General features: G+C 34.5%; 1 protein-coding gene across 3 annotated transcripts in view; it reads left to right on the forward strand.

The window, feature by feature from the left end:
- SCYL2 (SCY1 like pseudokinase 2) overlaps positions 1-16,381 on the forward strand; it is a 36,507-nt gene extending 20,126 nt beyond the window's left edge. For 2 of the 3 annotated variants that reach the window (XM_032687223.1, XM_032687224.1), the window contains exons 10-19: positions 3,223-3,234; positions 3,369-3,491; positions 4,744-4,857; positions 5,352-5,484; positions 7,262-7,380; positions 7,995-8,095; positions 8,771-8,837; positions 8,969-9,058; positions 10,137-10,256; positions 10,809-16,381. In XM_032687223.1, coding sequence (XP_032543114.1) covers positions 3,223-3,234; positions 3,369-3,491; positions 4,744-4,857; positions 5,352-5,484; positions 7,262-7,380; positions 7,995-8,095; positions 8,771-8,837; positions 8,969-9,058; positions 10,137-10,256; positions 10,809-11,459 — 1,530 coding nt within the window. In that variant the 3' untranslated portion in view covers positions 11,460-16,381. The remainder of the gene's footprint in view (positions 1-3,222; positions 3,235-3,368; positions 3,492-4,743; positions 4,858-5,351; positions 5,485-7,261; positions 7,381-7,994; positions 8,096-8,770; positions 8,838-8,968; positions 9,059-10,136; positions 10,257-10,808) is intronic. The other variant, XM_032687225.1, reaches the window with a different exon arrangement.
- The last annotated feature ends 541 nt before the right edge of the window (positions 16,382-16,922 follow it).

Raw genomic sequence — 16,922 nt, forward strand, 5'->3', positions numbered from 1 at the left:
TTGGTTTTGGTTGATTGTAGAAGGTATATGTGTAAGCATTTTATCACTTATCTAGCCAATCTGAGCAAGCTGTACCTATGATTTTTTTTTTTTTTTTTTGTGTCCAGATTGCTGACATTGGGATCATGGGGTGAAAAAAATTGTAACTCTAGCACTCTCTTAGAATTGCTGTTTATCCATGATAATAAGAACAGTGTTTATTTGAGGGTTGTGCACAAATTTGTGAAATTTGTTTAATTCTGTATGTCAAATGTGATACGTAAGATAATTATGCTCTTTTCACTGTAGTTTAAATGCATAAGAGTAGTAAGACACCATTGTTACTGTAAAGGAGCAAAAATTTACAGCCTTTTATCATCACCATGTGCCTGATGATTCCTGAGAATTCTGTCACTAAGTTAGGCATTGTGCCTCCACAGATGAAAGGCATGTATGCATTTCTTCCAACTCACCTTGGTTTATTGCTTTATGCCATTATTTCTTGGCAGAGCACCTAAAGGGCGAGGTAAACATAGAAATGAACAAGTAGACTTTTTATTTCTGGGTTTCAGAAAACTGGACCAAAGAATTCTCATTATACTGAGGAGGGGGAGAAAGGGAACAACTGTGTAACTGAGAATACCTTGGAAAATTTGAACTGCTTAATGCTATTTACTTTTGGTACACTGAGGCTTTGTGTTAGCTTTGTTGTTGTCTTGAAAAAAGTAAACATTTAACCAACCAAAAGTCAGTGAACATCTCATTTGTGCTGTGTCATCCTAAAAGGCAACACTGTGTTTTGCTGCCTTTAACATTAGATTTGTGAGAAAGACTTCACTGCAAAAAGTTTGTAGCAAAGTTTTATCAGGAGCATAATGGACACAAAAGCTGGTTTATGTCTTGAGAAATGAGGGAAGCAAAATACAAACTTGGCAAAGCTCACTCTTTATGAGCTGACCACAAGTTTTTCTGTAGCTATCTAGATACTATGTATTAAATTCTTACATTGATATTTTCAATGCTAAGTATTACATGGCTTATTCAACTATTATTTCTGTGGTCTTTTTAATATGGTAAAGTTTCTTTAAGTAATCTAGGTCATGTTTTCAAAATTAATTTACCAGGAATTTGAGAAAAAAATACAAAGATTCAGAGTGCTAGAGGATAGAATTCTAGGTCTGACTATTTTTGTACAAGGCAAAAAAGTTTCTGTGTGTTTGCTCCTAGAGAGGAGCAGACAGGGAATGTGCCAGTGTTTCTTCCAAATGCTGTCTTGAGATGTAGATTTGTGCGAGGGGCCTGTTGCTTGACTTTCATAGGATACTTGGGTTAGGAAATAAACACATCGTAGGGAAGCTACTGTAATTCAGTATGAAGAAATTATTAGTGCTCACAATGTCTTTGTATGAGGAAATTTATAATATGAAAATTAAATATTTAGCTAAACTGCTCGTTTATATCATACTCTTGGGGTTAGTGTGGAGTAACGTGTGCTGTAAATTAACATAGTAGCTTACTCTGACATAGCTGCCCAGACAAGCCCTTAATTTATATTTACAGGAATCCATGGAGAGTTAGCATAGGATGTGCTGTAAATCCATATTCTAATTCAGTCCACCACAGTGTACCCTGAGAAGTACTGGGCTCTGCACTAATAAAAGATGCATTATTGTTTAGAGTGCAACTGCTACTACTTGCTTGTTAGATGGTGTGTGTGAATCTGTGACTGTAACATCTTAGTTTCTACATAAATAGATAAAAAGTAATGAATATGACCACAGAAGCTAAAAATAAAAGGTGTTCTTTGGAACAACATGAACTACATTCTAGTTAAACCCAGGTAGAGAGAGATAGAAATGATTCAGCTTTATCTTAGATGAAAAGCAGTGACCGGCAGTGGAAAAGAGCTGAACTGCTTCTGTGAAGTCTAAATTACTGTATAGTACTTGGTTCTTATTTTAGAGGAGATTTACTAGTTGTTAAATAAGAGGTTTCATTGACATTCTTTTCAAATTTGCAAAAACAATCAAATGATATTTCTCCAAAGCTATAGATGTAACTAACATAGAAACTGTAATTCCACAGCATTGCAGAGCTGTTAAAGAACATGTGTTATGAGCACATGTAGGTTTCAAAAAGCCAAATTTAGGACAAACAAAAATTCTATATTGAAGAAAATTATAAAATCTAACTTTAAAACTGATCTTGTCCATCTTACCCTCTTTGTCCCAAATATGGGGATATTGCATCAGAAGCAATTTTCTTGGAATGAATGAATGATTTTGTGTTGTGTGTGCAGTTTAGGAAATTATAAATATACAGTGAGAAAACACATATTAGCTGCAGTTTAAAAATCTATTTTTCTTCCCTGTAAAGGAAGGCAGATAAATGGGGGAAGTTTGTAATTTGCTCTTGATATACTTCTATTTCTACATTTTGACGCTTCCGTTTGTTTGACATATAGGCACTGATTGCTATGTATTTTTAGACTTAAAAGTTAAGTCTAATTTTCTCCTATAAAATACTTGGCATTTTGTTATTAATATGTTTACATTCAACGTAATTTATCCATCTAGTCTAACCTACTTTCTAAAATGGGTCCATATATCAATGGATACTCAGTGTCACCTCTGGCAAGTTGTCTTGCCTGTATGAGCTGAGATATGAACCTTATGTGTTAGAGACACTCTCTGTATTTGAGACTGAGCCTGGACAAGTGACTTAGAATAGTGGCTAATTTTTAAATGGCTAAGCCTGAACAAGGTGAATTGCACTATATATATGCGCTATTCTAGTGTTATTTTTTAGGTTAATGCGATGTGAGGGTTTTTTGCTTGAGATTTTTTATTTTATGATATACAATTTCCATGTGAAATAGAATAAAGGCATTTTGTGGCCATCTAGTAGTTGTAATATTGTTTTCATTACATCCCTATTTATTCTAGATACGTGGAGTACAGCTTTTATATGTGGAGTTGTAATCAAGTGCTTTGAGGACAGAATTTGAGCCATAGGTTTTTGAAAGTTTAGCTTTTTCAATAATGATGTATGTATGAAGATTTTTCTGTGGGTGAATTTTAACAAAAGACCATGGTGTAAATAGAAACAAGAACTCCTTACTTAGCTATTTGGATTTGTTATTTTAGAGGTCAGTCTAGAACATGTATATTTTGTTTGATTTGTATTCGCTCTTTTTAAAATGCAATAATATGTCAAAGTGTTTTTTGTCTTCCATGCCTTCAGGCAAGCAACATGGTAAGTGATTGCATTTACTGAGTTCTAAGAAAACTTGTGAAGTTTTTATGATATGTTACAATACACTTTTAAGTTGTAAATATATGCTTCTGGAGCTAAAACTTTTGGCTTCTGAATTGTCCTTCTTTTAATAGATATTGTTAATCTTCCTGCAAAAAATGGACTTACTTCTAACCAAAACTCCACCAGATGAAATAAAGAACAGCGTTCTCCCAATGGTTTATAGAGCTTTGGAAGCACCTTCAATTCAGATCCAGGTATAGTAATTGCAACATTTATTTAAAACATTTTTTTCTCTTTTCTTTCAGCTGATGTGCCAACTTTTTGTATACTCATGTGTTTGTTCACTTGGAAAAAAAAAAAAAGAAGATAAAACTGTGTAATATTCCTGAATATTGAAAGAGATGAGTGTTTTATTAAAGAAAATTTGGTTTTAATAAAATAAAATTTAGTTCCCTTATTTTCCAGGGGGTAAGCACTTGACTGGTGTTCTAATGCTCCTGTCTTAAAATCTTACTAGCCACCATAGCAAAAAATAGGATATGCATTTATACTCCATTGTCTGTGCAGCAGAAACTATGCAGGCATGCATGCTCTTACCTGTCAGTGAGAAGTGGCTTATACTGAGGTCCTTCTGGTAAGAACATCCGTGCTGACAGTTACCTTGGAAGACCTGATTTGCTGTAAAATCATATTAATAAACCTTCTGGTGACATTTTTATGTATCTGTATTTTAATTTTTCTCTTTGTTCTTTCTCTACCTTTCTAAAGTTTGTCTGGTTTGTTTTTTTTTTTCCTAATAATTTTACTGGAATTAACTTCCAGTTACCCAAAAACATTCAAGGGTGGGAGGGGGAGATAAAGAAACAAAATATTTCCTAAAGAATGATTTGGATAATCAGACTTGACTTCTGCCTTTGCAAAGCCTTTGCAATATTATGGAGAAAGATTTTTGGTTTTTAAGTACCTGGCATGAATTTTTTCTGCATCGGTAGTTTAGTTACTCAGGTATTTACTTGCAACCTACTTAATATTACTGTCTCTTGTTTTTTGCTTTGGGCTGAAATCGTGTGTTTATTTTTTCTCTGTTGCTAAAGTATGTTTAATGCTCTTTTATCTTTCACCCTATCATTGTACTGCTGTTGATAGTAGTCATTCAAATTTGCTTGCTTTATATTAGCTTGATGTAATAAAAGCTAGGTTTTATGTAAAGTTGTTTTGTGAAAATACAAGATATTCTTGCTATCCAAAAATTCTATTATGACTTTATGAATGCTCTCTTTTCTAAAGACTGTTTCCAAGGTTCTGTATTCATACCATGATGCTTTATTATTCTAGCTTTTTTTAAGTGAGTCTGATAGATTAAGGTCAGTTTAGTTGAACATATTTCCTTAAAAGGAAAGCTTAAGAAGGCATTTCAAACTAACTTTGATATTGAGTAAAATTAGTACTAATTTTATAATAAATGTACATGTTTCTTTTTAAACTTGTATGGAATTTTTTTTGTAGGAGCTTTGCCTAAACATAATTCCCACATTTGCCAATTTAATAGATTACCCATCAATGAAAAATTCATTAATTCCAAGAATTAAAAATGCATGTTTGCAGACTTCTTCTCTTGCTGTGAGTATCCTAGTAATTTTATCTCTGAGTCCTCAGAAAATATTGTTACCTTTAATTACTTTAGCTTTTCTGCTGTTGTGTCTTTAAAGACACAACAATCAGTGTGCTCTGATTTCTTTTTTTAAAATTTTGTAAAATACTTTTTACCAATGCAAAAGTGCCATTTACTTCTTTAACAATTTTTAAAGTTGTTAACTTATTGTGTTAATAATACTGTGAAAAATTTCTGAAGTGTACTGCACAATAATATACACTGACAGTGTCATGCAGAAAAGCCAAGATTTTGTGAGCATTATGTAACTATGCATAATATACAAGTGTTTTACTTTCATGACACGAAAGGATTTTTTTCAACTTCTCTTGAATTTTCAGATATAAAGGTTGTAGTTTCAGTAGCACCTGTTTTCTTCTGGGTTTTGTAAGGTTGTTTTTTTTTTTTTTTCTTGGACAAAAAGATAATGAAGAGTTTGTTTAATTCTTATCATACTTCACAGGTCCGGGTAAACTCACTAGTGTGCTTAGGCAAGATTTTGGAGTACTTGGATAAATGGTTTGTGCTTGATGATATTTTACCTTTTCTACAACAAATTCCATCAAAGGAACCTGCAGTGCTCATGGGAATTCTAGGTAATTAATACTTCCCACTTTCCCGCCGTATGTTCTTTCATGTTGTAAATCTGAGAGCTTCCTCATCATGGATCATGTTTCCATAGTGTAGTTCTAAAATGACTATTTAAAACTTCCTGTTTCTGGTTCTTAAGTACGCCCCTGTTCAGTTACCTTAAGTACTGCAGGTACATCTGACACTAGTACATGTATTTTTAGTCTTCAGGGCCCAGTGCAGTTCTGAGTACTCATTGCAGTTCTTGGGCTGTGACACTTTATGCACTGTATACTCCACGGAGCCAGAGAAGCTGTTTTCCTCAGAAGAATGTATGATCTGCCTTCTTTCAGATACTCTTTCGTGTCAGATGCTATGAATGATTGTCTACAAATCTGCTGTTCTTTACTGCAGGTCTTGTTAGACTCATTTTGTTGAATGTTTAAACAAACAGTGCTGCCTTTTGCACTGAAATTGAACATGAGCTGGGTGAAGTCTCACAAAATGACTAACAAAACCTAATGGCTTGTTTCTTCTGGAAGGGGAGACCTCACTCCCAGTTGTGCTTTTCTAGTGTCACTTGGTGCTTGCCTAGCTCAGGGTGGGTGATTTTAACCATTTCAATGCACTCAAGGAGACCAGATGACCAGAGAGGCAGCCAAGAAAGAGGTGTAACCGCGTGGCCAAGTCTGGAGGACAGTGACCATTTCTCTTACTGACAAAGAAGTGTTGTCAGTAAGTTGTCAGTAAGACCGTTTGTAACAGTTGAGGTGTATCAGCAACAACCCTCATTAAACACTGTAATAATATGTGATGACAGCATTATTTTGATTTGCTCAAAATCAGTAAGAAGGCTGTACTGTTTTAGAACTGTACTATCTGTACTGTTTCCCTTAATCCTTACAGGTTTGACTTATATTTGCTGTCTAAGAAGAGGGACACTGTGTTTTTTACTTTAGTTGTGTTACTACTGAATTCTACTCTGATACAGGGAATAAGTGAACCTTTGTTTGGAAATGGCAGACTGAAATCAATTTTATATACTCAGGCAGTCCTTTTCTCCAAAATCATAACACCATCTTACTTGTATGCGATACCTTCTTTGTCTTGGTGACAGCTCTGTTCTACTACCATAGAAAGTGAAGAAAGCTGCTGTGTCTTTTATGCTAATATGTTTAGCATTTGCCACAAGAGCTGGACTATTTGAGCAGAGGACTCTTCCTGTCAGAAACATTATAGAATTTGTGGGCTTAACACTGTGTCCCTCATGCCTGTCAGTATTCTTTTTTTCAGAGATTTTAGAACAGATAAAGATTATGCATGATTTCTGATCCCAAATGTAACACAGCTAGATACTTCTAGGTAACAATATTTGTAAAATACCATCAGAGAGCAGTATGATAGTTAATCCTAACCACTTCAGTGTGCCAGGAGAGAACATATGCTTAGTTAACATAGCTTGATTTCTCAGTGGCAATTTGTCACTTTGTGGTAACTCAGTTGCACGAGATCTGTTCAAAGATGCATATTCTCAGATAATTGGATAGAATAATACCTTGACTAATTAACAGTTTTCATGACTTTGGACATCTTCTTGTTCTGGACTGTAGCAAAGCCTCTTGCTGTTATAAGTTTCTGTTGTGAAGGAGTACTTAGTTTTTATGATTCTCTTGGTCATGTTTGTCCCTGCTTGCGCAGAGTGATCATTCAGATGATCAGTACATACATGAACGTGTTACTTGGAGTTTGTTCACGTTGCTTACTAAGCTTAACAATTTTTGCTGTTTTGCTGTTGCATGTTAGGTATTTACAAATGTACATTTACTCACAAGAAGTTGGGAATTACCAAAGAACAGCTTGCAGGAAAAGTATTGCCCCATCTGATTCCTCTTAGTATCGAGAACAATCTTAATCTCAATCAGGTAGGAACATGACTGTTTTGCTTGCTTTTACTTCATAATTATCAAAGAATAAATTTAAACTGTTGTCATGAGAAATTCATACATTACTGGATGTCTGTATCTATTGTAAAAACAAACAGTGCCAAAACCCTTTGAAGTTTTACTGCATTTGCATGTTTAAAGTGTGTTATTTTTCAGTGTTTTTAATGGATCTGGTATAAAATTTCAAAATTAATGCTATCACCTTCCAAATATCCTGCAAAAGCAGTTAGCTACTAACATAATAAGAATTCAAATTAAAATACTGTGTCACTATGAAATATTTGGAAAGGGAATACCTAGTAGGTTTGTTTGTTTGTTTGAAAATTAATCTGATAATACTCATATGTGAGGGGTTTTGTCTACATTGTCCCTTTTTTTTTTTATTTAGTGGAATGTATTTTTCCCTGTTCCAATATGCACTCTGCTTGTAGTTTTGTTTCTAATGCATGATAGCAAAGGTGATAAATCATTTAAAAATCTACAGCTTATCTGACATGATATATTGTAGGTTTTATGAGGTATTACCTGTTAAGTTATATCTGTCTGAATTCCATCTCTCCAAAATCCAAACTTCTTATATATTTCTTTTCCAGTTCAATTCTTTTATTTGTGTTATAAAAGATATGCTTAACAGATTGGAGGCAGAACATAAAACAAAACTGGAACAACTTCATGTCATGCAAGAGCAACAGAAGTAAGTGTTTATGTTTACGTTAGAGAAGTAGTCAGTTTGTTTGGCAAATGTTAGAAAACTCTAGCCATAACAATAAAAAGATCAGGCAATTCTTAGTTCTGTAGTTGAGAATTACCTCAAATAAGCACAGTTGTCAAGATTTACTAGTCCTAAAATGATGATAATATTGTGATATTAGTGGATTTATAGAAAAAAATCCCTCTATACAGTTCAGGTACAGTTTATTATTTTAAGTCAATAATTTTTAATTCATTAAATTCAAAAGTTCATATTGAGGTCTACTAGTATTGTTTGATGCCTTGCTTCTATATGCTAACTTGCTTTCCTCTAGTTGCTGAGAAATAAATCATACTGGAGAAACATAAACATTGCAGCCTTTTAGAAGACTGTGATATTTTAAGATACTTAGAGCTATTATATGGAGTCTGATATGAGGTGAGATTTCTGAGACACATTAACTTGGACTATCTCAAGTTTGGGTCATTCTGTTCAAAAGGAGGAACTAAGAACCACGTGAAATGGTTAGGAGACCTTTACTATTCATCACAGTAACATTTCCCAGTCTCTTAAAGGCATTATATAAAAATGGCAGTGGTCTCATAATGAAATTTTTTGGTATTAGTGATGGATGTGGTTTCAAAGTTATCTTTTTGTAATATACTCTACACTATGTAGATCTTTGGATATAGCTAACCAAATGAGTGTGTCTGAAGAGGCAAGATCTAGTGGTACAAGCAATCAGGTAAGCAACAATATTTTATTATGTAACTTACACATAGAAATTTGAAATTTAAAATTACTTGGTTGATATTTCTGTTACCTTTATTTGCAACATTTCAAATAATGTAGTTTTGTTTCTTTGAACTTAAACAGATCGACAAGGTATTTAATAGTAGTGGAACTGACCTTCTAACTAGTGGATCTGATAGTAAAGAGAATGAGGTGTCATCAATACAGAAGAAGGTGGGCTTTATTTTGTTTTGCAATTCAGTTATGTCCAGCTATCTAATATAAGGCTGATATGGTTGCATAAAAGATTGTGTGTAAATATTTACCTTTTTTAAAGCTTTAATAGAAAAACTAACTACTTTTGTATGGCACATACATAGTCATATGTGCAGGTCCATTGAAAAATGTTCAAATCATATCCTGGAATTTCCATGGAAGCCTTTCCTTGAAAATAACTGTATACAAAGTAGGCAGCAGTTAGGATTATAAATCTGTGGTCATTTTCTTTCTCCTTAATTATAGATTTCAATGAAACTTCAGCACTGGATTTAGATAGGAAAACAAACTAGGGACCTTTCTGGTGAAATTACAAAGAGAAATGAAGATAAAATGTAGAATTTCATGTAGTTGCAGAGATTAACATTCACTGTAGAGTTCAAAGTTAAGTGACAATAAGCAGTCAGTATGGGGTTAAATACAAGAAGCAGAAAAAAACATGACATGAGATAGAATAGTAAACATAAGCATAAACTACTGTAAAATTGTTTTCATACTTCTAATTATGGAAGTGGCTTCCCAGAATCTATATATTTTATAATTTTCATTTCTAGTTATCTGAATCCTCTCACTAATTTTAGACTAAGGGGGAATGATTTCATTATTTTATCCTTTGTTATTAACAAAAGTAGAGTTAAAATCCTGAAAAGGCTCTTGAGCAGTCTTAAAATAAAATTCCCTTTCCAACTTCATAGTCAATTGCAGCTCTATATCAAGTTAGTAACCATATAAAACCAATAACTTTGAAGAACACTTTTTCTTATGACCAATATTAGAAGACAAAGCTAAAGTGGTTTTGTTGGTATCTCTTTTATTTCTGACTGCCCAAATTTCTTCTATTTGTTTGCTTTAAGTACTTTTTAGTAATGTGGTAAATGTTATAATAGATTTTCTGCTTATTCACTTTCTCTTTTATGTCTTTTTCTAAATAATTGTATTTTTCTACCATGTATTGAAATGACAGTGCTATTTATGCCATACAAATATGAATGTACAAATCACCGTTTCTTGCAACTTAGTACCTTTCCTTTTAAAGGCATCACTTACACTGGAAGAGAAGCAAAAGTTAGCTAAAGAACAAGAACAGGCACAGAAACTGAAAAGCCAGCAACCTCTTAAGCCACAAGCAACTACAATAACACCTCTAGTGAAGCAGGTGAGAAGGAACAAACTACTGCACTGCTTCCATTGGATCTCTGATGCTTTTAGCATTTTTTCCTTCTCTGAGTCACTTCTGTTTTCTCTGGTAGTACAGTGGCACAGCTGAGAAAAACTAAATTAAATTTTTGTGTGTCTGGCGTTTGCTCCATAAGCAATATTCCAAGAGTTTCCAAGGGTATCATTATTATCAGGAGCCATTGTTCTAGATAAGGAAAAAGGACATATTAAAATGATTTAGCTCTGAAGAATTTATTAAGTAAATCTGTAAAGGAATTGGGGATAGAAATGGGGCATGAAAGCAGATAGTCACAGTAGTACTTTGTGTGTAGTCTTAGTTGTCAAATTAAAGCTGCCTAACAATTAGTTCTAAGTAGCAAAGAAAAAAACCTCATTTCTCTTGTGTATAATTACATTTTCTGCCCAATTCCATGCAGTAAATTCTAATTTCTGAAAAATTAATGCCAGTTCTACAGGAGCAATGCTAAAAGTGTTGCAAGAGACGTGTTGTACAGGAAGACCATTTAACTGCATTTTATGTATTTTGCAGACAAAAGACTTGACAGATACCCTGATAGATAACATGTCATCTTTGACTAGCCATCCTATCAACAAAGCTCAAGTTGCATCTGCAAACAGCTTCTCTTCTGTTCCTTCTATGGGTGTTGGAATGGGATTTTCATCACCCGTTGACAACACAAAGCGAAATATGACAAATGGACTAAATACAAATATGGGTTTTCAGACTGCTGGATTCACTATGGGAGCAGGTCTTGCCACTCCGAATTTCTTCAGTGGTCCAAATGCAACAGGAGCGACCAAGATGAACATTGTACCAACTGCCAGTATGCCAAATTACAGTCCTATGAATGCTGCGTCTGCAGTCTCTCCACTGACACAACAAAACAGACCCCCAGATATGTCTGCTTTAGATAATCTTTTTGGTCCTCAAAAACCCAAAGTTAGCATGAAACAGTTGGCTCAACAGAAATCAAGCCAGTGGGTTAATCAGTTTGTACCACCACCAGGGTCCCCGAATGCGAGCAGTTCAGTCTTGGGACCTCAGATGAACATGATGGGACAGCCTGGCTTTGGTATACAGGGTAATCCTTTCTTTTCTCCTCAGAACTTTGCACAGCCAGCAAACACAATGACAAACAGCAGCTCAGCTAGTAATGACTTAAAAGATCTTTTTGGGTAAAATGTTTGGTTTTTCTCTTTCAAAGACTGATGAAATTTGGATCATGGGTAAGCTGATTAACATCTTTTTTTGATTAGTAAAAGCACGATTTGGGGAAACTTTCAGCCCAGCAAAGTAAAGACTTCTGCACTGGAAAAAAGGCTGATGTTGCATTCAGCTGGTACTGCGGTGGAATTGTGCAAGTGCAAAGTCATCTTACATGCTAAAGATTTCCTGTCTCTTTACCGAAAATGAGAATGATGAATGTAGGATGTATATATACAACTGAAAAAGAAGTATATTAGAATTGTTCAGAGGTGTACTCAATCAACTCCTGTGAAGTTTCATACAAAATTTTGTTTCTTAGGCTCACCAAAAATGCTTCAGGTATAATGATTCTAGTGAATGCAACCCTCCACGATTATTGCCTGAATTTGGCACAAACTGTCATTTTACCATATGACAGTTTGAAAAAAGGAAATTCTTATGCTGGCCCGAAAATACCAATAGCCATGTTATATAGAAAGAGCTCTAAACAATAAAGAGGCTAAGAGAGCATATTTTGACTTTCTTTTCTATCTATATAGGATAATTATAATTAATATGGTGGTAAACTACAACAAGATTCATCAGGCATAAGAAGTTGTTTTAAAATTTTGTACAAGTTTGGGACAGGGTAAGAACACTGCTTCAAAGGTCATGCTTGTTTACAATCTCTTTTATAATGCCAGATCCTTGTTACAAGCCCCATAGCAAAAGCAACGTACCACTTAAGCAGGATTTTAAAATACATGTGGTGACTTCATCACAGTTATTATATATTTCAGTGTTTTGGCTTATTGGATACTGCTTCTAACTGATGTGTAAAAAAGAATAATGGTAGATAGGAAACCTCACAAAATGAATGTTCTCTGTAAAATTCACATATTGACTGCCACAACTGTGTAGCTAAACAGTTCTGTGTAACCAAACACACATTATATAGTTACACAGAAATCTTGAATTAATCCATTATTTTTGGCTCAATTGAGAAGATGGAAAAGGATTGCCTTGTACAAGTTGCACATGATTGTGTGAAAAAGCAGACTGCCGTAAATTGCCTTGACGAGAATGAACTATTTAATTTTGTTTTAACTCAAGTCGTTATGAAGGATAGATTGACAAAGTGAGTTCTCAAATACGGATTTGTAAGCTCTAGAATATATGGTAAATACACAGGTATTTCAGATCCTTTTTATTGTATTGCTCTAAAGTCAATAAAGCTCTCCAGAAATCCAAATAGTAGTTTCTTCTACTTCCCAGAAGGTGTATGTTCAGCTTGCCCATGATGGAATCTCTGCTCTGTCAGATACTACTGTTGGGGTTTAACTTTTTCTTTCCTAAGAATTTCAAGAGCTTTCTTACATAATATTTTGAAGACTACAGATGGCTATTTTGAGAAGGAAAGAACTAGTTACCTTTTTTATGGAAAGCCTACCTGCTTTATTTTTCAAAGCCTTTCACTGAAGAACCTGCTCATTCATTTGCTGCTTAAGAAACCAAAGGGCCTTATGCTGTAAATGTGACTTGTATTTTATTATATTTCCACAGTTCCAAGCAGTAATAGCATTTAAGCATATTTCTTAAAGAATCATTTATGTATTACAGCTGCTGCCTTAGTCCTGTTATTTTACAACACCTGGGACCAATGAAGTTCTGATCTAGAAAACAATCCCTGACACATTGTAATGCTCATGTGGTGTTAATATTCATGGTAAACATTGTAGGTTATATTAAGACATCTGTGTAAATTTAAGTACAATACTAGAACTGTTAAACTATATAAGTTCATTTGCTGTTACTAGTGCTCTATACTCTCAGTCACACTAATGTCTTCTTTTATGTCAACTCTTGAAAGCTGCATTTTGTTAAGATAACTTAAAGCAAGACTTTGAAGAATTACTTGAATCTGTAATTCTCTAAATTATTTGGAAAATAAGTTTATATTAAAAGCAACATCTCATAGGACTCTACAATGTATTAGATTAATACATCTATGGCAAAGGCAGTCTTAAATGTCAGTCTCTAGATCTAGGGTTTCAGTCACTGGACTGCGGGCTTTTCAGAACTGGATTTTAATTTAACTTTTTTGAGAGGATATTAACTGAAAATATTTGGTAAGATTTCATATAATAGACCCCCTAAACTGTGGGCTTGGGGTATGTGCTTTTGGCGTGGACTACACAAGAACATAATCTATTTTGTAAGAATAAAGTCAAAAAATTCCTACAAGTTCAAATTAAAAGAGGCTCTTGTATGAAGTGGTAGTACAACGGAATAAGGTTTTTATCTGTCTCAAGCAATAGGATTTTTTCCATTTATATTTGAAACATAATTTCGATTTCTTGTTTGCTTTAGTTTTCAGAATGAGCAAAACAGAAAGAAACAAAGAAAACTGAAAAGGGTGCTTTATGAAAGTCATAACAAAATCTTCCAATTACTTAAAAATAAAAGGTAACTAGTTAAGATGAGAGAGTCAAATCTCTATCTCATGTAGATGCTTCCTGCTCAGTGTGTCAGGAAACTGTGTGTATGTGAGGTTCTCTAATTATTTCTTCTTTACTTAGAGGAAAGAGGACTTGCAAGAGGTAAGTCACTGCAGCTGTGTAGCAGTAGCAGTACTGTACTGCTACAATAGTTTTTAGGAAGCCTTGTCCAGTTAATCTCTCCACTTGCAAGTGATTGTCCTGACGCCCTGCAAGAGGCTGGAAGACTCATATTGTGTCCAAAGGGAATACCGTTGTTTGAGAGCAGCAGTTATACTTCACATCCAAGTTGTTGTTTGGGAAAGAGTGTGGATATTCCAGGAGTCTTCTGTGTCTGGACTTGGACGGAAAGCAGTGTTACATCTAGCTTGGCTGGAAGCAGAGGGTCTGCCTAGCCCTAATGTAAAATAAAATGGAGAACACAGGTTTGAAATAGGTATCTGATTAAGAAATTACAAATGCTCTTACTGAAATACTAACCTGATAAAAAATAAGTTCTTTTTTACAATGCCTTGAACAAGACTGTAAAGTACACTAAGTTTCTGCCCTTTTTAGTCAACCTAATTTGAAGGAAAAAATGTGGAAGCCCAGCAGGTTATGAGTGTATCTTTATTCTACTGTGGAAATTAGAGCAGAGTCTGGGCTGAAGTGCTCAGCCCAGATAGTTTACTTTACATTAATTTTAAAGGGGAGGTAAATAGAAGGGAGCAAGTTCCTATTCTTTAATTGATTTATCTATATTGTATTCGCCACAAAAGGAGAAAAGAAGTGAAAACAACTGCATATCTTACATACGTACCTCAGTTGTGCTTTAGCTGCTCTGGTGTATGACTGCACCAAGTCAGCAGTGTTTGCTGTATTAGAACTGTTGGTTCCATTTGGTTTTAAGTATGAAAGTCTCTGAAGTACCCTCTGAAAACTCAGAAAGCAATCTTTCTACTAGAGGGAAAGATTGTATTAAAGAGGCTTGAAAAACCTTCTCTGCGTGGGCTGGTGGAGAGGAACGTTAAAACTACTGAGTTACAGGTTAGTTTATAAGCCCCTAGTTCTGACTCTTTCACGTGTCATTTCAAGGATGGAGGAGGGAGCAGATTTTCTGTTCCTTTTCATCATGCAGGTGGTGTGAATAAGGCACAGAACAGCCCATGGAACCTGCTCATGCAGGAAGACAGCAGTACCAGAGTCTTTTGAAAGGTAAAAGAGTCCACCAATTATTTGGGAGATGTGGAGAGAAATTTTTTTACTGGGAACATGGGTAGTATGCCCTAGTTTGTTTCAATGAAGATACTGTGATCTCCTCTCTGTGAGTAAGAAGTGTTGTGGGGTAGTTGTAGCCTACGCAGGTGCTGAGTAGAAGGCTGGATTTTTGGATGTGTAGGTACACAACATTTCAAGCCTTATTCTTTAAAACTTTTCTGTTAAGTTTTGTCTTTTTAGCAACAACTGTTTCACATTTACGTGGAACCTTAATAAATACCCTGATGGCCTTTTAAAGTAAGGAAAACATATGTTAACTTTTGTATTATAATCCCTGTTGTAATGTTATTGGTGTCTGTAGATAGACAAGTGTGTGTATAGATTACATGATTTTAGATTTTTCAGCTCAACTGCACCAAAAAACCCCAAAAATTAAATGAGAAGTTAAATTTTAATCAAATTCCATACAGGTTAAGAATTATATGATACTTGTGTTATCTATTATAAATGTACGTGCTTAATCTGCCTATGTCTATGTGACTTAAGCATAAAAAGAAAGTTTTTAAAACGTAAGTTTATGAACACTGGATCTTGCATTGCAATGAAGTTTTTGGACTTTAGAGTGACCTTTGTTTATTGATTAGGAGTTTTCTATTGGGGATGGGTGGGGATGCTGATTTGTGCCATTTGCAATGAAAGAAATATAGGGAGGGAGAATACAGAAAAAGTACCTTGTTGTATATGTGACCCCTTTTTTGTTCTTTGTTAAGAGATATGCTGCATTTTATATACTCATTGTGAACTTTTACTCTGAAATAGCTGTGAGGAAACCTATCTGGAGAATTTCAGATGAGTTAGCTTGTTTTCAAGTGAGGTTCTGCCTTGTACCTTACTTTCCATTAGGTTTTGACTGCTTTGCAAGGAGGTTACACAAGGCAGTAAAACCTTGGATTCATACACCAAATCCTCTTGCCTTCCAGGCCTCACACTTGTATCAACAGGACAAATAAGCTCTGAAGTTGTATTGTCTTTAAGTTCTCTGACACAGTTCTAACTGCTGTACAGATTTCTGAGATGAAGTTGTAAATCAAAATATGTTACAGTGAACTCAGGCCATGTGCAAAATATTTAATATTTGTTTATTTGTCTAATTGTACAATCTCTGTATGAGTGGCAGTTTTATGTTTTGATTGTAAAATATTAAAGTTCTCATGAGATTTATAAAGTGATGTTACTGTAGTGTCGGCTGTGATTCATAAATAGAACTGTCATAGCATGGCATTAGTGTATATCCAGTTTATTGGACAGCTCTTCCAAAACAAATTTATTCTTGTATCAACTTTTAGATCAGTTACTTTAAAAATATGTAAAAGATACGGTGGCAGTTTTGAGAAGTTCACATCACTTTGTACTCTGAATTAGGTTGCCTATGGAAATAAATGAACTTTTCATATCTTCATGTTGAAAGATATTTTTATTTAAAATTTCCATTAAATTAACTAATGGTAACTTCTGCAGAAAACTCTTTCACTGTATATTTAGTTTGAAATACATCTTATCCCGCATACTTTTGAGTTCGTTTCTTAGAGTCATTGCTGTCCAGACGTTTGTAAAATGTCATCACATATTGCCTTCATGCAAAGAATAAAAGTCCTGGGGAAAAACTGATGCACTAGATGTATCTAAAATTACTTTTTCTGAAGGAACGCTAAGCCCATACTGGAATCTGGGGTCCTCGTGCCACATAGTGATCTCAATTGGC

This window comes from Chiroxiphia lanceolata, chromosome 5, assembly GCF_009829145.1.
Source record: "Chiroxiphia lanceolata isolate bChiLan1 chromosome 5, bChiLan1.pri, whole genome shotgun sequence".
NCBI classification, from domain to species: domain Eukaryota; kingdom Metazoa; phylum Chordata; class Aves; order Passeriformes; family Pipridae; genus Chiroxiphia; species Chiroxiphia lanceolata.